General features: G+C 40.9%; 2 protein-coding genes across 14 annotated transcripts in view; one reads left to right on the forward strand and one right to left on the reverse strand.

The window, feature by feature from the left end:
- Positions 1-22,310, reverse strand: part of LOC118418979 (TBC1 domain family member 1-like) — a 47,447-nt gene that overhangs the window by 10,112 nt on the left and 15,025 nt on the right. For 6 of the 12 annotated variants that reach the window (XM_035825145.1, XM_035825144.1, XM_035825140.1 and 3 more), the window contains 12 exons: positions 21,750-21,848; positions 21,431-21,554; positions 18,823-18,914; positions 18,383-18,493; positions 14,610-14,699; positions 14,182-14,214; positions 12,996-13,103; positions 12,393-12,488; positions 11,641-11,715; positions 10,627-10,892; positions 10,229-10,362; positions 9,303-9,473 (listed from right to left, as the gene is read on the reverse strand). In XM_035825145.1, coding sequence (XP_035681038.1) covers positions 9,303-9,473; positions 10,229-10,362; positions 10,627-10,892; positions 11,641-11,715; positions 12,393-12,488; positions 12,996-13,103; positions 14,182-14,214; positions 14,610-14,699; positions 18,383-18,493; positions 18,823-18,914; positions 21,431-21,554; positions 21,750-21,848 — 1,399 coding nt within the window. The remainder of the gene's footprint in view (positions 1-9,302; positions 9,474-10,228; positions 10,363-10,626; positions 10,893-11,640; positions 11,716-12,392; positions 12,489-12,995; positions 13,104-14,181; positions 14,215-14,609; positions 14,700-18,382; positions 18,494-18,822; positions 18,915-21,430; positions 21,555-21,749; positions 21,849-22,310) is intronic. The other 6 variants (XM_035825142.1, XM_035825143.1, XM_035825146.1 and 3 more) reach the window with 6 other exon arrangements.
- LOC118418983 lies at positions 1,335-5,807 on the forward strand. Of its 2 annotated transcripts, none has more exons than XR_004831572.1 (3): positions 1,335-1,616; positions 2,672-2,780; positions 5,212-5,494. XR_004831572.1 is itself a non-coding variant. In XM_035825158.1 (3 exons), exons 1-3 carry the CDS (start codon positions 1,549-1,551, stop codon positions 5,717-5,719), a joined length of 360 nt encoding a protein of 119 aa, XP_035681051.1. In that variant the 5' UTR covers positions 1,448-1,548; the 3' UTR covers positions 5,720-5,807. The 2 variants fall into 2 exon arrangements, 1 of the variants encoding a protein (XP_035681051.1); XM_035825158.1 differs by lacking the exon at positions 2,672-2,780 and adding an exon at positions 5,501-5,807 and having other exon boundaries at positions 1,448-1,616; positions 5,212-5,284.

Raw genomic sequence — 22,310 nt, forward strand, 5'->3', positions numbered from 1 at the left:
GAAAATGTCCAGACTTTGCATGATGTACAAAATGAAGAATAAGCTGGTGGACGTACCGACTGATAAGTATCTAATACCAGCTCAAAAAAGAACAAGAAACAGTCATGCCTTCAGGTACCAGAGATTCCAACCTAGGATCGATGTGTTCAAAAATTCGTATTTTCCCAGAACTATCGTAGATTGGAATTTTTATATCACCAAGCACAGTAGGGGCATCTTCTCTGGATAGTTTTAAAGGACGCTTGCAGATAGATGTGCAAAAGTTAGGTGTGACGGATCGTTCAGTGTAATATAACCAGCTGCTGCCGCACCGCGTGCCTGCGAAGTTGGTGTGTTACGCCGAATGGCGGTTATACCGGCTATATAGATACAGATACAGAACTATTTCCGTTTTTGTCACACCCCACCAACACACCAAAATCATTCACCATTCAGCAACACGCTCCTTCACAGCGTCGTAATAAATTGTCTTGTTCCACTGAATATGCGTGTGCGAGTCTTTTATGCAATTCACTTTTTGGCCGCATGGGGGCTACTAGTGGTTTGTTCTCAAAGACAGCCCTGGGACAAAGAACGTATTTTTCTGCGCGAAGCATGCTGGGAGGGCGGTAGTATCCTGGGGACGTGAATGCCAAACGCGCTACCGTAGCGAACTCCCTTCCATGACATAACTCCCCTCTCGGCAATCTAGAAGGGTAATCTAACACCCTCGCAGCGCCACCAAATTAGGTACATTTTAAAGTTCCCTTTGATATAACGTATCACCATTGTGGCAACATTTTACCCCCGAAATAGTAAACTTTCGTCTTGTTTTCGCCTCGGTAACTGTAGAAAATACTAGCTAACTAGGGTACAGTCTCACGTTGTATAGAGACGCACACAAGAGTCACACAACTTACGATTTGCTAAGGTAATTGAGACAAACACAAAACAAAACAAAATGACAGCTGTGGATTCCATATAGTTTTATTTGTGTATTGGTTGAGCCCACAATCTAAACCTATGGCTTCTTCGCGGCGCTGGGTACGAGCGTGATTCAGCAACAGTTCTTAAGTTATCTTGAGTTGACACAAACGATCACAGACATACATACACAGGTGAAAATATTACACCCATAAATATTTCAAAGGGTAATAAAGCTGCTTGTCGCCATGTAAACAACACGTTTCGTAGCATGAACATGAACATACTATTACCCAGTATTTGTGTCTTATTTATTACCTTAATATCTTTTCTGCAAGAAATAGAAAGTTTCTGTTTCAGTTTAATAAAAAAAAACTGCTTTGATGGTGAACCCTTGCGGGTCTTTTACGTGATCTTATACTATGATAATTCTTACGTTTGAGTCCCGCGAGCACGCACTGACATGTACCTGTAAGTAGTGCGTGCTCGGAGTCATGTTTGAACCCCGTTTGAGCGTGCGTGCTCCGAGTCACGTGATCTTCGTTTTGCGAACAATAGACAAGCGTCCGGGGGTACTCTGACCCAGTTCTCCCGCCTGATACACACAAAATGCCGCTAGTCTAAGAAGAGTTTTTCCCGAGGATAATGTTGGTGCACGTAGCCGGGCCAGTAGTTTCGCCTCAAGGTATCTGGAAGACGAGGAACCACCCCAGGTTAGTGCAAATCGGTACCGTAAAGTTGGTCTAAACAATGCTTTTTTGTATAGAATAAGGCGGAACTCGGAACAGATTTGTAGTACCGGTTACTGTTAAATACACCGCAATTTTAGGACACATTTTCGTCTGCACTTGTACCCCAATATGCCTCATAATTTCAAGGACTACTGCAGACTTCGTGTACAAAAGTTTTTGTTCTCGGCGATTGTTCGTGTGTTGATTATCTCTCCTGGTGATTTGCTCGAAAACAAAACAACAACAAACATGTTACTTGTGATCTATCTCGACTCAGTCATTCAACAGTATTGTTGGGTGTGTAACAAAACCCATCACTTGCCCCATTTCAACTTTTGGGATGTCCAAAGACCAAGAATGCATGATCATGCATGCATGATCTGTGTATTTTATTTTATTTTTTCTTCGGGCTTGGCAGAAATTGGGAGAAAAGAATGGAATCTTATTACCTAACATCCATAATTTTGACGTTTGATCTGTTTCTGTGTTGTTTTATGTTCAAAATTTGATTTGACGTAGAGAAATATAGTTGTACATCATTCGAACAATAGGTTTATCCATAGGGGATTACGGTATGATCAGGCCACACTCGGGTGTATGCGATTGCAGGGTATAAAAATTGAATTTAAAGATAGATTTGTATCTTGGACTTCAAATTGTGTTCACTGAAACTGTTAATGTCATCTGTGTACAGTCACATTGATTTTGATTCTAGATTACGTAGTATTCAAGTAGGACTTGTGTTTACTGTTGACTTTAGCTTGCAAAATGACATCTGGTTTGTGTAGAACTGGCCCAGATCTAATAACATCCTCAGATCAGAGGTACACAAGCCTCCCCCTACTCTGCCCCTCGCGGGGTTATCTGGGGGTAACCAATGCAGACACAAGCGCCGTCAAAAGTAGTACAAACACGCGAAGCTTTTAGATGTTCGTATCTAACTATCAACATTGTTTCTAGATTGTGATATACATATGTATTTGACCAGTGTCAGGATTACGATCATTGTTTTCTGTGATTTCTTGGTTGGTATACAGCTGACCCAGTTCAGCAGCGGAGGGATATGGATGTACATGTATATCAGAAAAGACAACCGCCGAACTTATCAGTTGGAGACGAAACGCGGCTCGAAGAGGTCATGGCTTCGTAAGTACAGTCTAATTTTTTATTGTAGCCGTCCTGTACTATGATGGTGATATACCCACGTTTTAAGTTTCCATATACATGAAATACACCCAAGAAATTGAGAATGTGTGAGTCCGGTCGATGCTGATATCTGTGATTGATTGTGTTGTTTACTTATTTGCGGACGGAACCTGTGTGATGGAAATAGCCCTATCTATTCAAAGGATCATACAGCATGACAACAAGGAGGCCTCAGTTAGAAACCTCCATGTTAAACTATTCAAATACAATTCAATCTCTACAACTGGATAAAAAACGGATATTTACTTCCGGACGTTTCGAGTGACATCCATCACTCTTTTTCAGCGTTTTATTCGTTTTTCTTTTCCTTTTAGCAAGACACTATACTATTGGGCTAGCCCCTGACGAAACTTTTTTATATTAATAACGTTATATATAGATTATGGGAACTTGGTTGCCATGGGCTTTCTTTCGTCTGAGAAGGATAAATCTTCTGTCATATTTGTCAGTGTCTACTTGTATGTTGCTTCTGTATGTCCGTTGTAATATCGTATTGTTAGTTCATATTGATTTTTGATTTATTTTGGTTTATTTGTTTATGAGTGATTTGTTGCCCAAAGTCGGAGAAAGTGTCTCGTTTTCACAGAACGTTCGAAAACCGTTCCGTCACGTTCACGCGTGGGCTCCATGTTGGATGATAACCTGGATGAATAGAACACAGAACGGCGCTGTCAAAGTTGCTTGCGGCGGGTTCAAGTGTGCTGTTTTTTCTCCGAAATGCGAATCATTAAGTGACGTAGCCAAGGCTAGATATCGGGACAAAGTTGCAATAATAGGTTCTTGAACCATATGCTTAAAAAACGGCATTCAACATGGTGCCGGTGGTTGAATACCCGGGCATCCGTTGGCCGCTAACCTGGGTGACTAACAGTTATAATATAAGTTATATCGACTCTTTTCATAAAGGCGGAGGACTAGCTACCGATCCCCCACCAAACTTTATACCTGCCCTGTTATCCAGCGTGCCTCACAAGGGGCAAGATTTGGCGCTTCCACGACCCTGACTCCGTGTGACAAGCAGATAGTGCGGCCCAGCGGGTCGTTAGGTTCGCGTGCGCCCGTCTTTTTTCCGTATTTTGTCAACACTAAGCATAATCATAACAATATTAAGCATAATCAGTGCTGCTGACGTTACTGCTGCAAATTCAAATTCAGAATGCTTGGCACATGTCTTTCAGTCAGGTGCCAAACTGTATCTAGTGACAGCATGAGGTTACAGGAGCTCGGCCAGGAGAATATACACGCTCGCTCGTGTGACTGTCCGTTTAGGATGCAGCCACACGAGTGAGCGTGTATATAAAGTCCGCACGAGGTCCGTACGCGTATTGACATTTTCTTTCATATGATCATACGAAGTCGTATGCACAATAGACACCGATCATACGCATCTGAATCGTTTTTTGTCAGTTTAAGGAACGCGTACTGGGTCGTACTGAGAGAATGCCTGCCTCCTAAAACTAACACAAAACGATTGAGATGCGTATGAGGGATGTATTGTGCCTATTCACACATGTAAGTTCCGTATTGACATGTTTTGTCTTAGGTAAAGTTTGCGACTAAAGTAATATTATCTTCGACCATCTACAATTGTGGGTCAAGAAAAAGAACTTCGTTACTCGTAAACTTTACCCAAACCAAAATGTCAATACTGAATTGAACACGTGCTGACTTGATGTGCGCACAAGTGTGTGAACGAGACAGTCCAGTTTTAATGACCATCACCATCGGAACTTCACTGATTTGGGAGCAGTTTTTTGGTGAAAGGCGAGCATAGACCGACTCCTAAAAATCGCGGACAATTTCTAAAAAAAGTGTCTTGCTTATCCATGGAATATACTCATTTACAGCTCGCTGACATTTTTGTGCGACATGGCCTGTACGCCATTGACATACCTCGTGCCTCAGGAAACCAACATTCAGCCCGTTGAAAGAGTATTATGGCACAAACTACGCGCCGGCGCCCATGTTGGCGGGCCGCTAGAAGAGCTAAAAGTGCCTATAATGAGCGTTGTTAGATAGAAACGGCGAGAAGTCCGTGTCCCGTGTTCATGGAACTCGCATTTAGCACGGCAAACATCCAGCCCGTTTCTGAATAAAAACCTTCTTTCCTCGTACGGGTCCACCACGTGCACACACAGCCGTGTGGAGATCGAGCAGCTTATCATCCAACATGGCCGATCGAACGTTCGAACGCAACTGTGACGTCAAGTGAAAACGATCTTATAGGTTCTGGAGACTTAATATTTGGGCAGATTGTGCAGACTGGAATATTTGTAACTTGATTAGATGGATACCACAGCTTCTTTGTAAATATTTCATTTATTTTGTATCCCATTGTCAGAAACAGTTTCAATGTTTTGTCCATGTACAGGGTAGAAGTCAGATCAAACCGCCGTGGTCTCCAGGGCTCCATCGACTGCCTTGCTGATGGCAGGACTTTACCGGTCAGTGTGATGTGAGTGAGTGCGCCTGATGAAAGCGCAGACATAGGGATGTAATCAGTGCAGACTTGTTGGAATATATCAATCAGCCAAGGTGATCAAGTTGAGATGAGTGTGTGTTTGTTCTCCTAAGAGCGACCGCTATTTTCAGTATCAGTGTATCCGTTAAGTATTTGAAACGGGCGATGTGATCTCTGTATTTTCTCTCGATCCCAACAGACTAATGGTACATACAGGATACGAGTGACAACGTCGAGGTGTTCCGCCACAACTTGCACAGGGACTCCTACCACGACAGGGAAAATCAGTCGAGTCCTTCCACTGCAAGTCGGTGAGACGAGATGCATCACTGGAGGAGCCGGAATAGACGTCCGTGTGCCTTATAAAGTCGGGAAGGAGGGGAGCCACACATCACCCAGAACAGCACCGTCGACATGAGGAAGACAACGAGAGGAGAGTGCCAGACCAGTAGCAGATCTAGAATAGCCAATCGATTGCGCTGCTACAACCATACTTACTTTACTTGGGCCCTTTGTTCCGGTCAGAACATAGGCCACCGATGATGGTCCTCCATTGTACCCTCCTCTGGGCTTTCTTCCTCAGATCCTGCCAGCTGTTGCAGATACTTTTCATCTCTTCCTCCGTATCTCTCCTCCAACTATTCCTGGGCCTCCCCCTCTTCCGCTTGCCCTGAGGGTTCCAAGTCAGAGCCTGGTGTGTAATGCTGGATGTTGGCTTCCGGAGAGTGTGCCCTATCCAGGACCACTTCCTCTTGAGTATCTGACTGACCACTGGTTCTTGTCCTGCTCTGTCCCACAGCTCCAGGTTGCTGATCCTGTCTGACCACTTGATTTTAAAGATCCTTCTCAGACAGGTGTTAATGAAGGTTTGTATCCTGTGCTGCGTTGCTTTTGTTGTTCTCCAGGTCTCGGATCCATAGAGCAGTACTGACTTAATGTTGGAGTTGAAGATGCGGAGTTTGGTGGCTACCCGTATCACCCTGGAGGCCCAGACGTTCTTCAGCATGATGAAAGCTGCTCTCGGCTTTCCCTATCCTGGCTGTAACATCCTTATCCGTGCCCCCGTGGTGGTCTACCACACTTCCCAGGTATACAAAGGGAACAACCTGCTACAACCATAGTGAACCTAAAATTAGTTAGAGAATTCACGGACTGGTTTTGAGGTGATTTATACCATTACTATGCATTTAGTGTACCGGGTATACATTGCAGTAGTAGTTGAGTGTGCATGTAAATCAAAGAACCGCACATAAGGTTAACCTCAGCGACGACGGACCGAATCAAACCGGAGATGGATGTAGTTAAGGAGAGAACGGCCATAGAAATGTTCAGTACAATTATTCTGTATCCAACCTGTGACCGAAGTTAGCGGGGTCAGCATTATGTAGTAACGTCAAAACACTTTAACAGTGTCCCGTGCCAAGTGTACGGAAAACCTTGTCTCTGCGTCCTTCCTTTATTCTAGCTGTGCTAGTCATAGTCTTCAAAGCAGAATCTAAACAACTTGAAATCCATTGGTTTCATGACTTGTTTGAAATATGTGACTTATTAACCTTTCAGTTTTCACAATCAGGCTTTACTTAATATGTATCTATATAGCCGGTATAACCGCCCTTCGGCGTAACACACCAGCTTCAATTCCAAACGACAATTACCTGAAAGCACTTCACTTCATATTTTATAGATATCGACATAAAACTGTGGCATATTCGTCTTCATCATTTGCTTTGACCTCGTGAAAGCATATCATCCCAAAGCTCAAAAGACAAAGGCGGAAGCTATTTTTCTAGCCTCAAAATCATCCTTTCTATAGCTCCAAACGACATCCACTTAAAGCATTCCATTCCAAATTGTAAAAAGCACAAGCTTATATAAGAAATAATAGCTGGGACATATTGCTCTTCATTATAGTACTCATAAGCATGCGAAACATCGTAACAATCTGTAACAGTGTGTACTGCCTATGCCCCAAAACACTTATCTCCCCTATTGCTGCATAATATCGGGTAATTTGTTAGAAAATGTAATGTGCTATATAGTCATTCGGTCGGGCAAAAAGAGCCTAAACTAAACAATACTACACTACTTGTTGCCGCCCACTCAACAAAGCAATAAATTTTTAACAATTCAAAACATATCAGACTTGATAAGTGAAACGAGTATCTAACACATGAATTCCTTGTTTATAACATCGGTCACGTCATCGTATTATACGCCATACCCAAAGCAGACTAAAGGTCACACACAAAAACAAATTCCCTAGGGAATACCCGTAGAAAAATTCCTACCCGTAGAAAAATTCCTCGCATGCCTGCGGAATTCCTAGAATTCCTGTCAAACGGTCGCACACTATAAACATTAGGCTCGCCCCTGAGGCGTCGCCAAAAACAACTGTTTGTATTCCTGCCATCTTGTTATCGTCTCCACAAAGCTTTGTGTATTTCAAACAAAGTCCAGATCACCTCCAAATTGTCATACAATCAGACACTTGAGTTACTTCAAGAAATCTACAAGCCCTGACTGTGTTATCACTTTTTCAGAATTGCTGAAAATGGTTCAGACACATGGAAAAAAAAACAATTTTTGTTCACTTTCGATGAAGTTATTAGTCCAAATGTGTTTGTAACAAAAGCATACTGCTTTTACTGCATGGGATCATTATGGTAATGGTAAATGTGGAATGGTGTTTCCACTGCTATGATAACAAGGTGATCTTACACCGTGAGCTTACCTGGAAAAATCACAATAGACGACAGACAGAAAAACACAAAACTTCCTTAAGGCAGCAAAAAGACAGAGACACTACTATAAGAGAGTTACATACATCAAGAAACACAAATACACCTCAAGTATTGAAACCAGGGCTCTAGCCAGCGTCCGTTTTTCCGTCAATTGACGGAAATGTGCTGCGTCTGACGGAAAAATTTTTAAACCAATCCGTCAACCTTGACGGACAAAAATCCTTGGTGGAAGCTACAGGCGGCTTGGGGACGCCATCCACGGCCGTAAAAGCCACACACTGTTTGTTTTACTATTGTTATGATTGTTGACAATGTGTGTCGGCGCCCTTTCGCATACGATAATCTCAGTAAAACCCGTTTTTCAAGGTCTCAGTTCAGTTCTTCTAATTAATTTTCGCGGTTTTCGCGACGATTGTAATTGGCTGACGGAAAAAAATTTCGAGCTGGCTAAAGCCCTGATTGAAACATAAAAAATTTGAAAAAAACAACAACAAAACAAACAGATTCAAGGTTGCACCAAATGTAAGGAAAATATTGGTCATTTTCAAAGGTGATGAAAGAAAAATCACAAGTCCACTTTGTAAGGTAAATCTTTGTGTATGAAAAAAGAAAAATCACAACTACATTCCTAAATATACAGATAACCAACGTTTTATGTAATCCAGTCAAGCAGCATGCACTAATGAAAACAGGAAACACACCTCCGTGCACTGTAATCACTGAGGGATGCATCACCAGATTCAGAACACCTCCATGTAAAGATTATAGCAGTAGTGATACTAGTTATGCTCAGAACAGGACCACCGACACGCTACACACAATACTGCCCATATACAACAAGGCTTCTTTTGTAAAGAATGCAATTATCACATTCACAAAGCAAGAGAAGCATTGTTACAAGATGAAACTCACACTGGGAGAGAGAAATTGCCTGTCAAGGGACACGTCCTGGCATTTCAAAGTCAACATACTAGTACCCTACTGTTAAATTATGTTTGATCTGGTAATTTCGATAGGAGGCCTAGCAGAATACAACATATGTTTTAAAGGTTATGATCATTTGCCATTTGACTGAACAAATATAAGCTCCATTTTCTCTGAGCAAACAAAGAGGTCCTTTTGAGTTTTGAATTGAAACAAACCTTGCACTTTGATTCTTATATGGCAAGGACGTGTGCACAAGTGGGGAGGGGGGCAAAGCACTTCCACAGAAGACATGTCACAGGCAATCAGTAAAATAGAGGCAAGATCAACAGGTACCTTTCAGATTGATATTTTCTCGCTCCATTCTGATGAGCAGGATCTGTTCCATGATGGCCTTCTTCCACAGAGCCCGCAGCTCCTCTCGTGTTCTCTTCCTGGGCTTCTCCACACTCCGCACCTTGGGGCTGGCCTCGGGCGTGGTCAGAGTCTCGTCCAGCTCATGTACGTCTGTGGGAAGCAATTTTGTATATAGAGGGTCGTAATCATAACAAACACATGATTTACATTTAGGCTAATTTACGTAATCTAGTTTTTCAAAGCTGTTTGTTGAGCACCATATTCCTCTGGTACTTCAGAATGATTTATCCAGAGATATGGTCGTTCTTGAGAATGAGAGAAGTCAGAGACGATTTTAAAGATGGATTCCTTGTTGCTTTCACAGTTTTAATTAAAATCCCTATATTCATTGTTTTAAGAATAGTCCCTTGGTGAAATTTGGTAGAGCAAGTTGCCATTAATCGAGATGAACCCAAAATAGCAACATGAACTTTTCATCCATAAGCTGGTTAAACCTTTAAATCACACTGACACGTTTTGAAAATGCTTGGCAAGCACTAAAGTCCAGCCTTGAAGGACATATAGGAAGTCTTGCTTGTAAAACAGTTTTAATCTGACATCACATTTGGTCTCAATCATACTGCATCCATGGCAGACGAAGAGTGGAAGGTACACAAGTCAGATGTCATGGCATGATCGCAGTGATATCAATGTTGTACAACACAAGGAGCAGTATTCACATGATAGAACACACAAATAGAACCTTCACCAACACCATGACAAAAACATCACACTTCTACATCACGTGAAATGTGCAACAACAAAACACATACATAAACACATCACATTTGTAATGATTGGTATGATTGGAGAAAGGAAAAAAGAATCAACGTGGGTGATGCCCAATCACGTACACCGATACATACACAAGGTACCTGGCATGGTGTTATTGCGGCCCGGTGTGACCACCCTGGTGAAGATGGCCTGTCTCCATGACATCCGTCTGTGGGGGGTGTAACCCTGGGGGGTGTCAGGGGGTGATGAGATGCTCGCGTGCAGTCTGAAGGTATGCAAAAAACATGTCATTCTCCTGAATTGCATTTTGCAGCATTACAAGCCAAGTTTTGTTGGTAGTCAAGGCTATAACTAGACTAGCTTACATGCCACTTTTTTTGTGATTTAGAACAATATTGTTATGGTAACTTTTGCATCACAAAGGATTGATTTAGTTGTTCCTGTTTTGCTAGTTCTAGAATATGTATATATAAACTCATATGACAGATGACCAAACTATACCATTGATGATAAAAAACCTAATTCTAACCTTTGTTTACTTCCAGTAGAGCTGTCAGACAGACTGTCTTTGCTGGAAGACCTGGAAGCGAGCGGTGATGATCTAATCTCCTTCATGATGTTTCGCCTGGGCGGGACGTGGTCGAGTGTGTTACTGCGTTTTCTCAGCTGGAAAGGGGAGTCTTCAAGGTCAAACTTGTGTTCAACCTGATCCTTGCCTGGGGTGGGGGGTGCGGATGTGGGTGGACCAGGGCTGTCATCCACAAGTCTTAATGGAGGGGGTATGGTACTTGGGTTCTGGAATAGGGACAAAAAGAATATAAGTACAAATGACTAAAGATTTGAAGTGTTACAGTATGGGGTTCAGCATGCAGTGTAAGACAAGGTTAACCATCCTTAACCATCAACATGCTGAATTAACGTGAGTTTTATCCTTGGAAACTGATTTTATGTCCCGCAGCAAATCTGCGTAAGTCAAATTACATCTCAATTCCTTGTAATGCAAATTTTAGAAAATCAAATAATGCAACATCATGCTCTGTAATCCCTTCATCCTTAGTACTCCCTGCAGCCTGTTAAGATTAAATAAATGAGGTAGTCCCATTCCCAGCTTATTTCTTTCTGCTGAGGGTGAGTTTGGATGATTGATACATCTGCATCAATTTCTTTTGTTTGTACTGCTTGAAACACACCACAGAATTGCATGTTTCTTGTTAGGAAGTAAACAAGCATACATTGCATAATACCCCTCAGTTAAAATCATTTCTGTCCTAGGCACTGCCGTTAAAAGAGTTTAGAAACAAAATCCTAATATTGCAGTTGAGAGTAAGATTAGTGCTATTGTTTAACTTGACTAATGCTGTACTAGTAGTACTACAGCTAATGTTAATGTTATATTTTTTTTAACGTTTTCTGGCATTAGACTAAATGGTTAAACTTAAATCCTTGGGCCATGCGTTATCGCCAACATGCGCGGGGGTGGGGGGTTTATCTGCCCTTATGGCATGCCTCATGCACCCAAGAGTTGGAAGGACTGGCCAGTAACCTGTTGCATTGAAATGCTACGGGTGAAGAAAAACTTCTCCCGCCGGGTAGTAGAGTCTACGGCCGCGGCCCGGGCCTATCACACACACATAGAGAAGCGGAAATAAAGGTGAAAATGAGGTGTGGAAAAAAGAGAAGAACTTCCTATGGAGGTAACTATTTTCTACATAACGTTAACAGCTACTGTTTTTTCCACTACTTAACTGTAAGTTGAATCTTATAACTATTTATACACCTAGCTACTATTAGATTTAATATCACTTGAAGTATTGATGATATACAGGGAGATTATTATTGTTAGTCATTTAACCTACTGAAATTACTGACATAACTATAGAATAAAATTACAGCTCCATGGCATCACATTCACGAAGGAAGCTGTCAAGGTTATCATAAAAGTTGAAGTTTAGCTTTATGGGATCCATGCTGAAGTTAACAGACCTCTGTAATCATGACATCATTAGAGGGAGAAATAGAACATGCAGAAGGCCCATTTGGAGAAAAAAAAAACATGAATAAAATGTGTCATGTTGGCTGTGACATAGATTTTAGAAAGATACAAAAACCACTATCAGACAGCTGACATGTTGAGCACCTGCCCATATGAACACCTGCTACACTTTTAGAAAGCCATTGTTGTTTCACCCGCTAACAGTCCCATCATACACATGGCTGACCATGCAAGCTGAAGTCATCAAGACAGAGGTCTGGCTGCAGATGAGCAGGCATGGATAGTTAAGCAGAGGAGAGTACCGGGTGAAGAGAGGTGCTTCTGAAGAGTGGAAACTTTCTGTGCAGGGGAAGGGATGTGGGGAGGGGGGCAGTCTCTGGTACCTCTTCCAGAGAGGGCTGATGAGGGATTAGTGGTTGCAATGGATGACAAAGAGGAGGAATGGTAAAGAAAAAAAGAGAAGGAATGGTAAAGAAAAAGGCAGATGGATTAGATATATAAGCAGAAAAAGGTAAATAAAACATGGAGTATTAGGTTTAATACAGGAGAAGGAAGATGATGAACCTATATGGTAATATGTTGTTCAACAATGAAAAGAATCTTTACCTATGATGTAAGCCATTAGTTTTTTAAGACTTTGACACAAGCCATACAATGACCTGAAAACAAAATGTTGCATCAACCTAGCTTGATACTGAAAGGGCTGAATAACACGTTGCATAGAGCCTTTTCAATATATGGAGCCTTTGTCTCACAGGTGACTTCTTCTCACTATTTGTAAAAGAGAATTTGCTTCATATTTTGCTTCATATCTTTGGCCAACAATTACGAAAAGTCATGACCACCTGTTGATTCATGACTGCCAATGAATGAATGTAACAGTGCTTGACAGTGCGTACACCAACCTTAGCAGCAGCGGCAGCAGCAGCTCCAGAGTCCAGGGTTGCAGCGCGGTCTCTGGCCGACTGTCCATTCCCCATCGGCTCACTGGCGTGGCGCTGCTTTCCTTTGCCCTGGAAGGTGACAGAACAGGTTATTTCTTCATTCAAGTGCTGTACACATCTGTAACTGTAAAGATCTTCTACGAAAACTTCAGGCTTTTCAGGAATTTCTGTTTTGAAAGAGAAAATAAATCTTTGATGATGCCTTTTTGTTGAAGAAAAAAATCATGCCCCATACTAACATTGTGTGATACGGTTTGATTGGGTTTCAGTTATTACAGGGCAAAGGTACAAACACAGGCACAAGAACACACAGGACCGTCACCAGCCACCTGTACTAGACATCTTCAGAACAAATTCATGTCTGATGTGACCAAAAAAAACATCTTAGGATTTTTGAAACAGAGTGATGCTTTGACTGTACAATTTTTGGTATACATCAGACATGAATGGTAAAACATGGACGTCTCAGTGTATTAGTGAAGTTAGAGGCAGTGAACTGTTGTTAGTGAAGAGAAAAGAGACACCAGTCAGATTTTCGCACCAGCAATCTGCTGCACAGCACAGATTATCATGAACTAGGATGTCCATTTTCTGATCATCAATGGCAAAATTTTGTTCAGTTGAATGGATGGATGGCTATTTCATCTTCTACCAGTTTGGACAGTGCAAGGGCAAACCATTGAATAGATTTGAAGGGATCTTTAGAATTTGGAGGGAACATTTTACTGATAGCAGCAATAAAACTGTTTCTTACCGCACAGATCAGTTTTACATAAATTTTACAAAAAAGCAGTAGTCTGTGAAGAAAAATTGCATAAAAATCTGTGTGGACTTCTTTTTGTAATATCTAGAACATCTACCTTGCTGAAAGAACCTAGAAACACCCAAGGCAATAAAAAAATGAAGACAAGACCTCCTGCAACACATAACCACTGCATAAAGATTGCCCACAACCAAAGGGAATAGAACCAGTAGTATGCTGAAAGTGATCCATCTACATGCCATGCAGCCAAGAAGTCACCAATACTGCTTGCAAAGTTATGCAGCAAAGCTAAGTGATAGGGTACCCACAAAGACGAGTGTGTGACATGCATGCAAGAGCTGGCTGCCATGCACATAGAGATCCGTGGGAATGAATAAAGCTAACCTTTGCCGTAAATATGGCACCTGCTGATGTACGCTGATCACACCATGCCGCACAGAAACATATTAAAGTTAGTATTAATAGCACCCAATAATCACAAAGCAGAAAGTACTGCCAATCATGCTGTCAAACAATCTTCTTCAGTGCTTGGTTGTTAACTTGTTACATCATAAACATTAGATGTGATGGAGAAATAGTGCAAATCACACATCATGCATACCTCACTGCCCAATTATTCTAAATGCACTAAGTGGTATATGTAAAACTGTCTCTCCTCCTAGTAACAACTGTCATAAAATTAGTCCATACATTGTTAAAACTGTTAGAGAACTGCAGTGCACAATAAGTTAATGAGTCAGAAGTAACATTGCCAAAACTTCAGTATGGTCGTACTAAAACAACAACAACGGCAAACAACAAGTTATCCTTACCCGTGACAGGAGGCTCTCAAAGGAGTTTGCCAGAGACTTCTTGGCACGGTTCCTGATGACATCAAACTTGGACGGATACCGGTGCCCATCCTGAGGAAGAAAAAAACATTAGTGAAAAGTTGTCTTTTTTTGAGAGACACAAACATAATTGCAGTTCTGAACCTGAAAAATCTAAAGCAGAGAATTATTTGAATGCATGGTAAGTGAACCATCCTGTGGAAGTTTTCAGCCCGTGCCATGTCAAGTTCCTCATACTAGTCATACATGTATTGGACCAGGAATGAAAACTGTATCTACTTGATGCCAATTTCAAAAGTAAAACATTGAACCTTGCATAGATGACGATTTTCTCTCTATGTATGAATTTTGCTTTTTTTGGTCATTGCACACTTTCTAGATACGTGCTATTTTACCATGGTTGGCTTCAAGTATCCCACAAAAGTGCTCCAATCCAACCCAAACAGGGCCGGCTAAGTATACGCTAATGGCTTGTGAGCGCAAATACACGGGGCTCTCAAAAGGCCATGTCCTTGTAAAAAAGCACACGCAACCTATAAGCATAATGCACACTGCGGGGGATGGGATATCACAAAGAGCAAGAATCAGTCAGATCAAACCTAAAGAAACAGGAAACCGGTTACTGAAATAGAAACACTTAATGTGTCGAGACGATCAGATTTCCTAATGAATGAGAAGCAATATGGCGACTTCTACAATGAGATGACTGTGTACAGATTGGGAACAGGTAAAGAAGTACTTAGATTATATTCTAGACCGACTTTGGTCATGAAACTAAAATACTGTACCCATATACTGCCTGATGTAACAGAATGTCCAACAACCATCTTGCAAAGGTATAAGAACTGCTACAGTCAGCAAAACAATTGTAGTTCCCAGTGAATAAGTTTTGCACTAAAACCAACCAACCAACTACATAAGAGAAAACAGAAAGAAAGTTATGAAGGACAAGTCTTCAATGTCTCCAATAAACCTTTCCAGGCTACAAAAGTCTGGCAGTTAATGCCGGTTGGTGGCCTTTGGCAAACAAAGTCAAACAGATGCTGATAAGATATATTCAAAATCATACATACCGCGCTTGGCATGATAAAATATGGTGTAGATTCAAAGTCATCCACAGAAATAGGGAGGAACTGGCAGCTAACTGTACTTCATGTGCAGCACAGAGTGGTCTACTACGAGTGGTCTAGCCCGAACTGAGGTATCCGTTTGTTGATCAGTGACTAAACCCGGCTTTTTTTAGCACAAAAAGGTGCAAAGTGCCTACAGTGATGTCATTGGGTAAATTTGATCAGCCTTGAACATGCAAATTTACAAAACAAACAGGTTGAATTCCCAGCATGCTTTTAACAACAACCAATCAGTTGGCAGGCATTTAGGAACAAGCTGACCTCTTTTGTTTCTTTTGTGTGGAATGAAAGGAAAGAATAGATCTTGTTTGCAAACCATGAATACTTTCTCACCTGTTATCTGCATTACCATAGGGTTTGCTTTACCTGTTTTGTAGGTCACAACAGGTGCATTTCCAATGACAGCATTTTCCAAGCCACAGCTAGTGAGTGATTACTCAACAAAGGCATTTTCTTGCCCAGTTAACAGCTTTGGCTTGGACCTTTTTAATCAGCTTCATGTTTTATGTTAAAATGATTGACAATTGAACAGGTAAAAAAATGGGAACAAAGCAGAAACAAACTGCACAGACTTTTGACTCAATATAACATAATTTCACAAAACCTTTCACACAAGCATCCTGTCTTTCCTTATAAGGAGGGAACATCACACACAGCCACTGAGTCCTACCATCTGTTCATGTTAGTACTGATGACTCAAAGGTTTCTGTGGAGAACAACTCTTTGTATGGCAGAATCAACAGAGACTCCTGGCAATTGAAGTCAATAATCTGGCAATTGATAATATAAGACCTGAGCATTTTGGACAAGGATCAAAACAAATCTTTAGACCAACTGTTCATGTTAGTAGATCTACCAATGACTCAAATCTTTCTATGGAGAATAATGCTTTATGAGGTGGAATCAGCAAAGAAAAATCCCCTGGAAATGGCACTAATAACCTGAAGAGAGTTACTTATGGTATTTCTTACTTCATGTGGCAAAAACAAGCTATATGGCCGATAGTATCAGGGCTCAGTTTCATGCATGTGTTCAAGTCTTATCCAGTGATTGAAGTCACTTTGAATTAATGAATAAGTAACATATTTTCCTACATAAAACATTGTCCCGGGACCATCCTTATTTCTTTCCCTACTGCAAACACCCCCTAAATTAAGCAAACCAATTACCAGTAATGACCACAATCTCTAAAGGCCTGAGATTTAAAGATTAGGAGTACTGTTTCCAACATCACTTGACTCCAATACATAATATTTACTTGTTTCTCCAACATTACGTTAAAAAATTCCTAGATGTTTTGTTACACATTTATTAATTTCTATTGTTATAATTTTAACATTACATTGCAACAGATAAGGCCTTTTTTGCTTGCACGCTCTAGTAAAAACTAATTTGCCACGTAGAAGATTCAACCATGCTTTCAGAGAAAACACAATAAGGTTCAAGTAGAGACATCTGGACATGTAAAGCTGACCTACAGAATGACACACAAAGAAAAGAATTCTAGCTTGCATATCTAGAAACAACACATGATGTCATTTACCAGCCTAACTTGCCAGGGTACCAGTAATAATTACATCAAGTCATCTGCAAATCAAAACAAGCAGCTATAGCTTGCAGAAGAAGTTGAATATCTGCATTGTTCAGTCAACTATCCTTGGAAAATCCAATAAATCATCTTGTTTAGTACCAGAATCTCGTTTGTTATCCAAGAACAAAAGAAGAAAAGAAAAATAAGCTCACATTTATGCACAAAACAAGGAGAGAGATCATACAACATGGTGGACACTGTTCACATCTGAGCTGTCGGTGGTAAGTGGCTTAATGTGTTCAAATACAGCACAAACCATTACAGTGCTACAGGAGGGACAAGTCACAATGTCACCTTTCCCTGGATTAAAACTCTTATCATGCATGAATGAAATAGTGCATGATATTTATATGGGCATTTTCTAAGTATCAAAACTGCAAAAACTACTCAGGTAAAAAAAAAACAGTTATTGGGCATCCCTCTGTAAACTTTGGATCCTCCCGAGCATTTTACTATCATAGAACCTGTTTTCTTTAAAGGCCACTCTGAGAACCTGAGGCCTTTTTCTCCCACAGTAATCATTACAAATTATAGTTCAGTTGTTTTGAGAAGGTCACAAGATTTGAAGGACACACTTGTCTGGGGAAGAGGAACTCCCCTCCACACAATCTACAGTCAGTCAGTCTTACAAGTCATAGATTCACCACTTACAAAATATATGACAGTGCTTGGTTTCAAACAAGGATTTGGCTTTTAAAAACTATCCGAGGATTTCAGACAAGTTAGAGACTACGGAAAAGGCCAGATGCCCCTTGATGATATTGTACTGTACTCAGAAGCACTGAATCCTTTGTCTACATCAACACTTTGCCTACGTCACCTACTGGCTACTGCAAATGACAGCAGTATGAGACCGTTATTCTCTAACGATGCACCTGAGCAGTATATGTATACTATTAGTAGAATAGATCCCCTAGGGACTGAAACTAACAGAACTAAGTTATAGTAATTAGGTTTTGTCTCACCAAATATTCTACAGACAGAGAAACAAATGGACGTTTCATTGAAAAGAGTTTGCTGAAAGTTTGACATACTTGGCTGATGTCACTGATGTGAGTGTGGACCTTTTGCCGTCCCTCGTACAGACTCCGCAGGATCGCCATGGTGATCTCATTCTCGTCCTGCTCGCCTGTAGGGTTGGCGCTCTGTGGAACGAGAGACAACCAGTCAGCTACTGTACTTCATTACATAATAATTTATTTTTGTAAGCTTCAAATGACAGCAGGGCTGTCTCCAGGACCAGTCTTTTCATCCCAGAACAAAACTTTGCTTGTTGGGACAGAAAATAATTTTACCCCATCCGTCCCAAAAAGGACATGAAACTGTTGAAAAGCTTAAAATGACATATTTAACAAGGAAATTCAACAACATGGGCTCCCAAACAATAAGTTTGATGAAAAAAAATCTTAAGCTGGAGACAACCCTGTTTTAAAGACAAGGTTTATCTCTGTTAAATCCTGAGGAATAACCTGACCTTGATCCTGGCAGAGATCTCTGTCTGGTCAGCTTCTCCCAGCTCCTGGAGATGAGCTTGGATCACTTCCTTGGCTCGGGGAGGGTACAAGCCTGGACAGAAAACAAGTCAAGAGTAACCAACAAAATCTAAACTTGATATATATTCATTATTTAAGTTTTTCTTTCCAAAACTTCTCACGGTTAAATCCAAGAACTTGACTTGACTTTAGAACCAAGAGCTTTAGGTGAGATGTGGCAGTTCATAGAGATGTGGCAGTCCATAGCTCCAGGTCTTTGGAAAGCCTTTCAATCACTGCCAACGATTTTTCAACAGTAATGGGACTCTAATATCGACATCTTTGATGTAGTAGCACAGGCTTTCTCCAATACATGTTCATCAAATGATCATGAGATCTCCTTTGCATTCAAGTGACTTTGCAGAGGCCATTCTTATAATAGTATTTCGCTTTTCTTGCTAAATTGTAACTTAAAAACTATCACATCTATGCCCACAAATTATGTGTTTAAAGCTTGTCCAGAACGTTACTTGGCAAATAAAATATACATGTAGAGCGAGAGAAAAATACTTTATAGATTGATACAGATACATTTACATTCTACTTCTCTCAATAGACTAACATACAACCAAATACCCTCAGATATGGTACCACAGATTACATGGATATGATTGAAAACCTTATCACTGCACCTGAACAACCATATAAACTCTTCTGTGGCATAAATTGGTGTTTCCCCATAGAAACTGTATATTCAAGCTTCGGTTGAAGTACAGAAATAGATGTATTCACAAGATAAACCATAGGCTCATCAATCAGGCTAATCCTGGGCCTGGGGAAGGCTGGCAGTGATTGGTCAAACCTGGGAGCTGTCCTCCATTAAAGGTGATGGAAACACCACTGATCAGAAGTTGCTTATCCACTTTCTTTTATCTCTTGTCTTTTCCCAGTTCCACTGGAATTAAACATTGAAGGGTCGCCAAACGGTTCAATGATTGGAATAAATAATACCCTTTCTAATTAGACCACAGGGTAAAAATCGTTTATGTAGCAGTGGGGTGCCAGGTGCAAACTGCGACATTGAGGATGGAAATGATCTTTAGATAATGAAGACTGATACTCCAGACCACCTTATACGGTATACTGTAATCAATGATCTCACATACGTGGATGGAATAATCTAACTCCTCCAAGCTAAAACTGTATCTGTTTCCCAGTTAGAATTGATTTTTTGGACGGACAAGAAGATAAAATGGACATAGGTTACTATGTATGAAAGTTCTGTGAAGATTCCTCAAAGTATCCTATTGATTACTGTATGGAGGTAGTCAAGTGTATGCAGTCATGTTCCCTGGTAGTATGATATTTGGGTGTTCTTACTGTGTGTTTTTTTTTGTGTGTGTGCTAACCAAGTAACAAGAGTGAACAGAAATGCTCTTTGTGAAGGACAATAACTATGATCATTAGTGATGACATATTTTTTCTCAACATGCAAAAAAATCTCTAAAAGTAACATATCACTTTACTTATTGCACTGAATTATGCTGTATGTTCAAATCAAGTAAAACCCCTACAGAGTAACTTAGAGCATTCCAAACATTTTACAACTTTCCAAATTCAAAGTGACTGCTGACACATAATTGGAAGGGTTTGTTCAACATGTACATGATGCCATCAATAAAGCTGTACGAGGAAAAAAGAAAATAGATGGTGGTAGCAGCTGGGGCAGACTTGAATTGGAAACAACATTTGGTTTTATAGACCTGAGTTGTGAGGGCCATAGCTTGAGAGGCAACACTGCATGACTACCAGAAGCACATGTAATAGCCATCATCTATCACAGTCTCTGCAATGTGACATTGTAACACAAGGCTAGCCTAGCTGTGCCTATGGTGGAGATGGTTTCATGGATATAAATTATAATGATATCTGTATGATGTGACAGCACAGTCTGGGTTGAAATGGATGTTTCTTTTATTATAAGAATGGAAATTCTAAGGGATTTTAGTGCTCAGACTACTGATACTGAGTATAAACCCCATAAATAACTTCATCAGGTTGGCAATTATTCATATAGTAAGGTTCTTAAGGCATAACCAGGGTGTACTTACTTCCAACGTTTCGATGTCTATCAGATGGTGGTGTCTGATATTGAAATGTTGGAAGTAAGTACTCCCAGGTTGTGCCAAAGGAACCTTACTATATAAGTATAAACCCGTTTGTAAAAATGAATGCGTGTTTTCTGACCTTCTATCTGAAGAGCCAGCTTGTGGTACTGGTACTGACTACTGATACTAAGTACAAACCCGTTTGCAAAAATGAATGCGTGTTTTCTGACCTTCTATCTGCAGAGCCAGCTTGTGGTACTGGTGGTGACTACTGATACTAAGTATAAACCCGTTTGCAAAAATGACTGCATGTTTTCTGACCTTCTATCTGCAGAGCCAGCTTGTGGTACTGGTGGTGACTACTGATACTAAGTATAAACCCGTTTGCAAAAATGACTGCATGTTTTCTCACCTTCTATCTGCAGAGCCAGCTTGTGGTACTGGTGCTGACTACTGATACTAAGTATAAACCCATTTGCAAAAATGACTGCATGTTTCTCACCTTCTATCTGCAGAGCCAGCTTGTGGTACTGGTGCATGGGGCAGGTCTCACACACGATGTGGGTCCGCTGGCTCTCCGCTGCAGCGTTGAAGGCCTGCTTCAGACACTGCATCACCTCATCGACCTACAAAAGGTACAAGCATTTTGCATCATTGTTTGCATCAACTACATGAGCTACTGCTAAAAGTACAACTAACACTAACTGCAACAGTGTTGTAACTGGGCAGAGAGAAACTTTTATCTAAGCCCTCTAGAAGAAATAGCTCTCAGACTTTTCAAGCAGGGAAGCTTTCCCCGCATGGCATGATGCCTTACTCACCACAGACTCTGCCTGGCACCTGAACACGTAGCACATGTGGCGGCTGCTCTTGCTTGACTCTCGGCAGATGAAGCCAAAGTGCTCTGCTTGCTTGATTCCCTGCATGGACAAAAATGTTAGTTTAATACAAATATCAATGTCTAAAGCCATCATTTAAGCACCTTTTGGGTCAGAATTTGCATACAAAATAGGAAGAGGTCACCGGAAATCGAGCATCTACATCTATACATCTTCTCAGTCTGACTGTATAGCAATTGTCCATAAAATCCAGTGAATGATATCTCCTCCAGCAAACACCAGACATCCAATATTCAGCTTTTACGAAATAATCAAATTACTGCCAGGGCAAATCATCAAATCTCACACTCTGACAACATCAGGCCTACTTATCACTTGTCAGACATGTGATTTGATGACATTTGGGCACTGAAGTAAGCTGGCATATTTAACCTTTGTCTGATGATGCTCCCACTCCCCAAATTTCTGATGGTTCAAAGGTAAATTGACAGGCTACAGGTTAAGTAGATGGTATCTGAGCTAAGAGATGTACGCATATTCTAC

The sequence above is a fragment of the Branchiostoma floridae genome, chromosome 7 (assembly GCF_000003815.2).
Source record: "Branchiostoma floridae strain S238N-H82 chromosome 7, Bfl_VNyyK, whole genome shotgun sequence".
Classification (NCBI taxonomy): Eukaryota; Metazoa; Chordata; class Leptocardii; order Amphioxiformes; family Branchiostomatidae; genus Branchiostoma; species Branchiostoma floridae.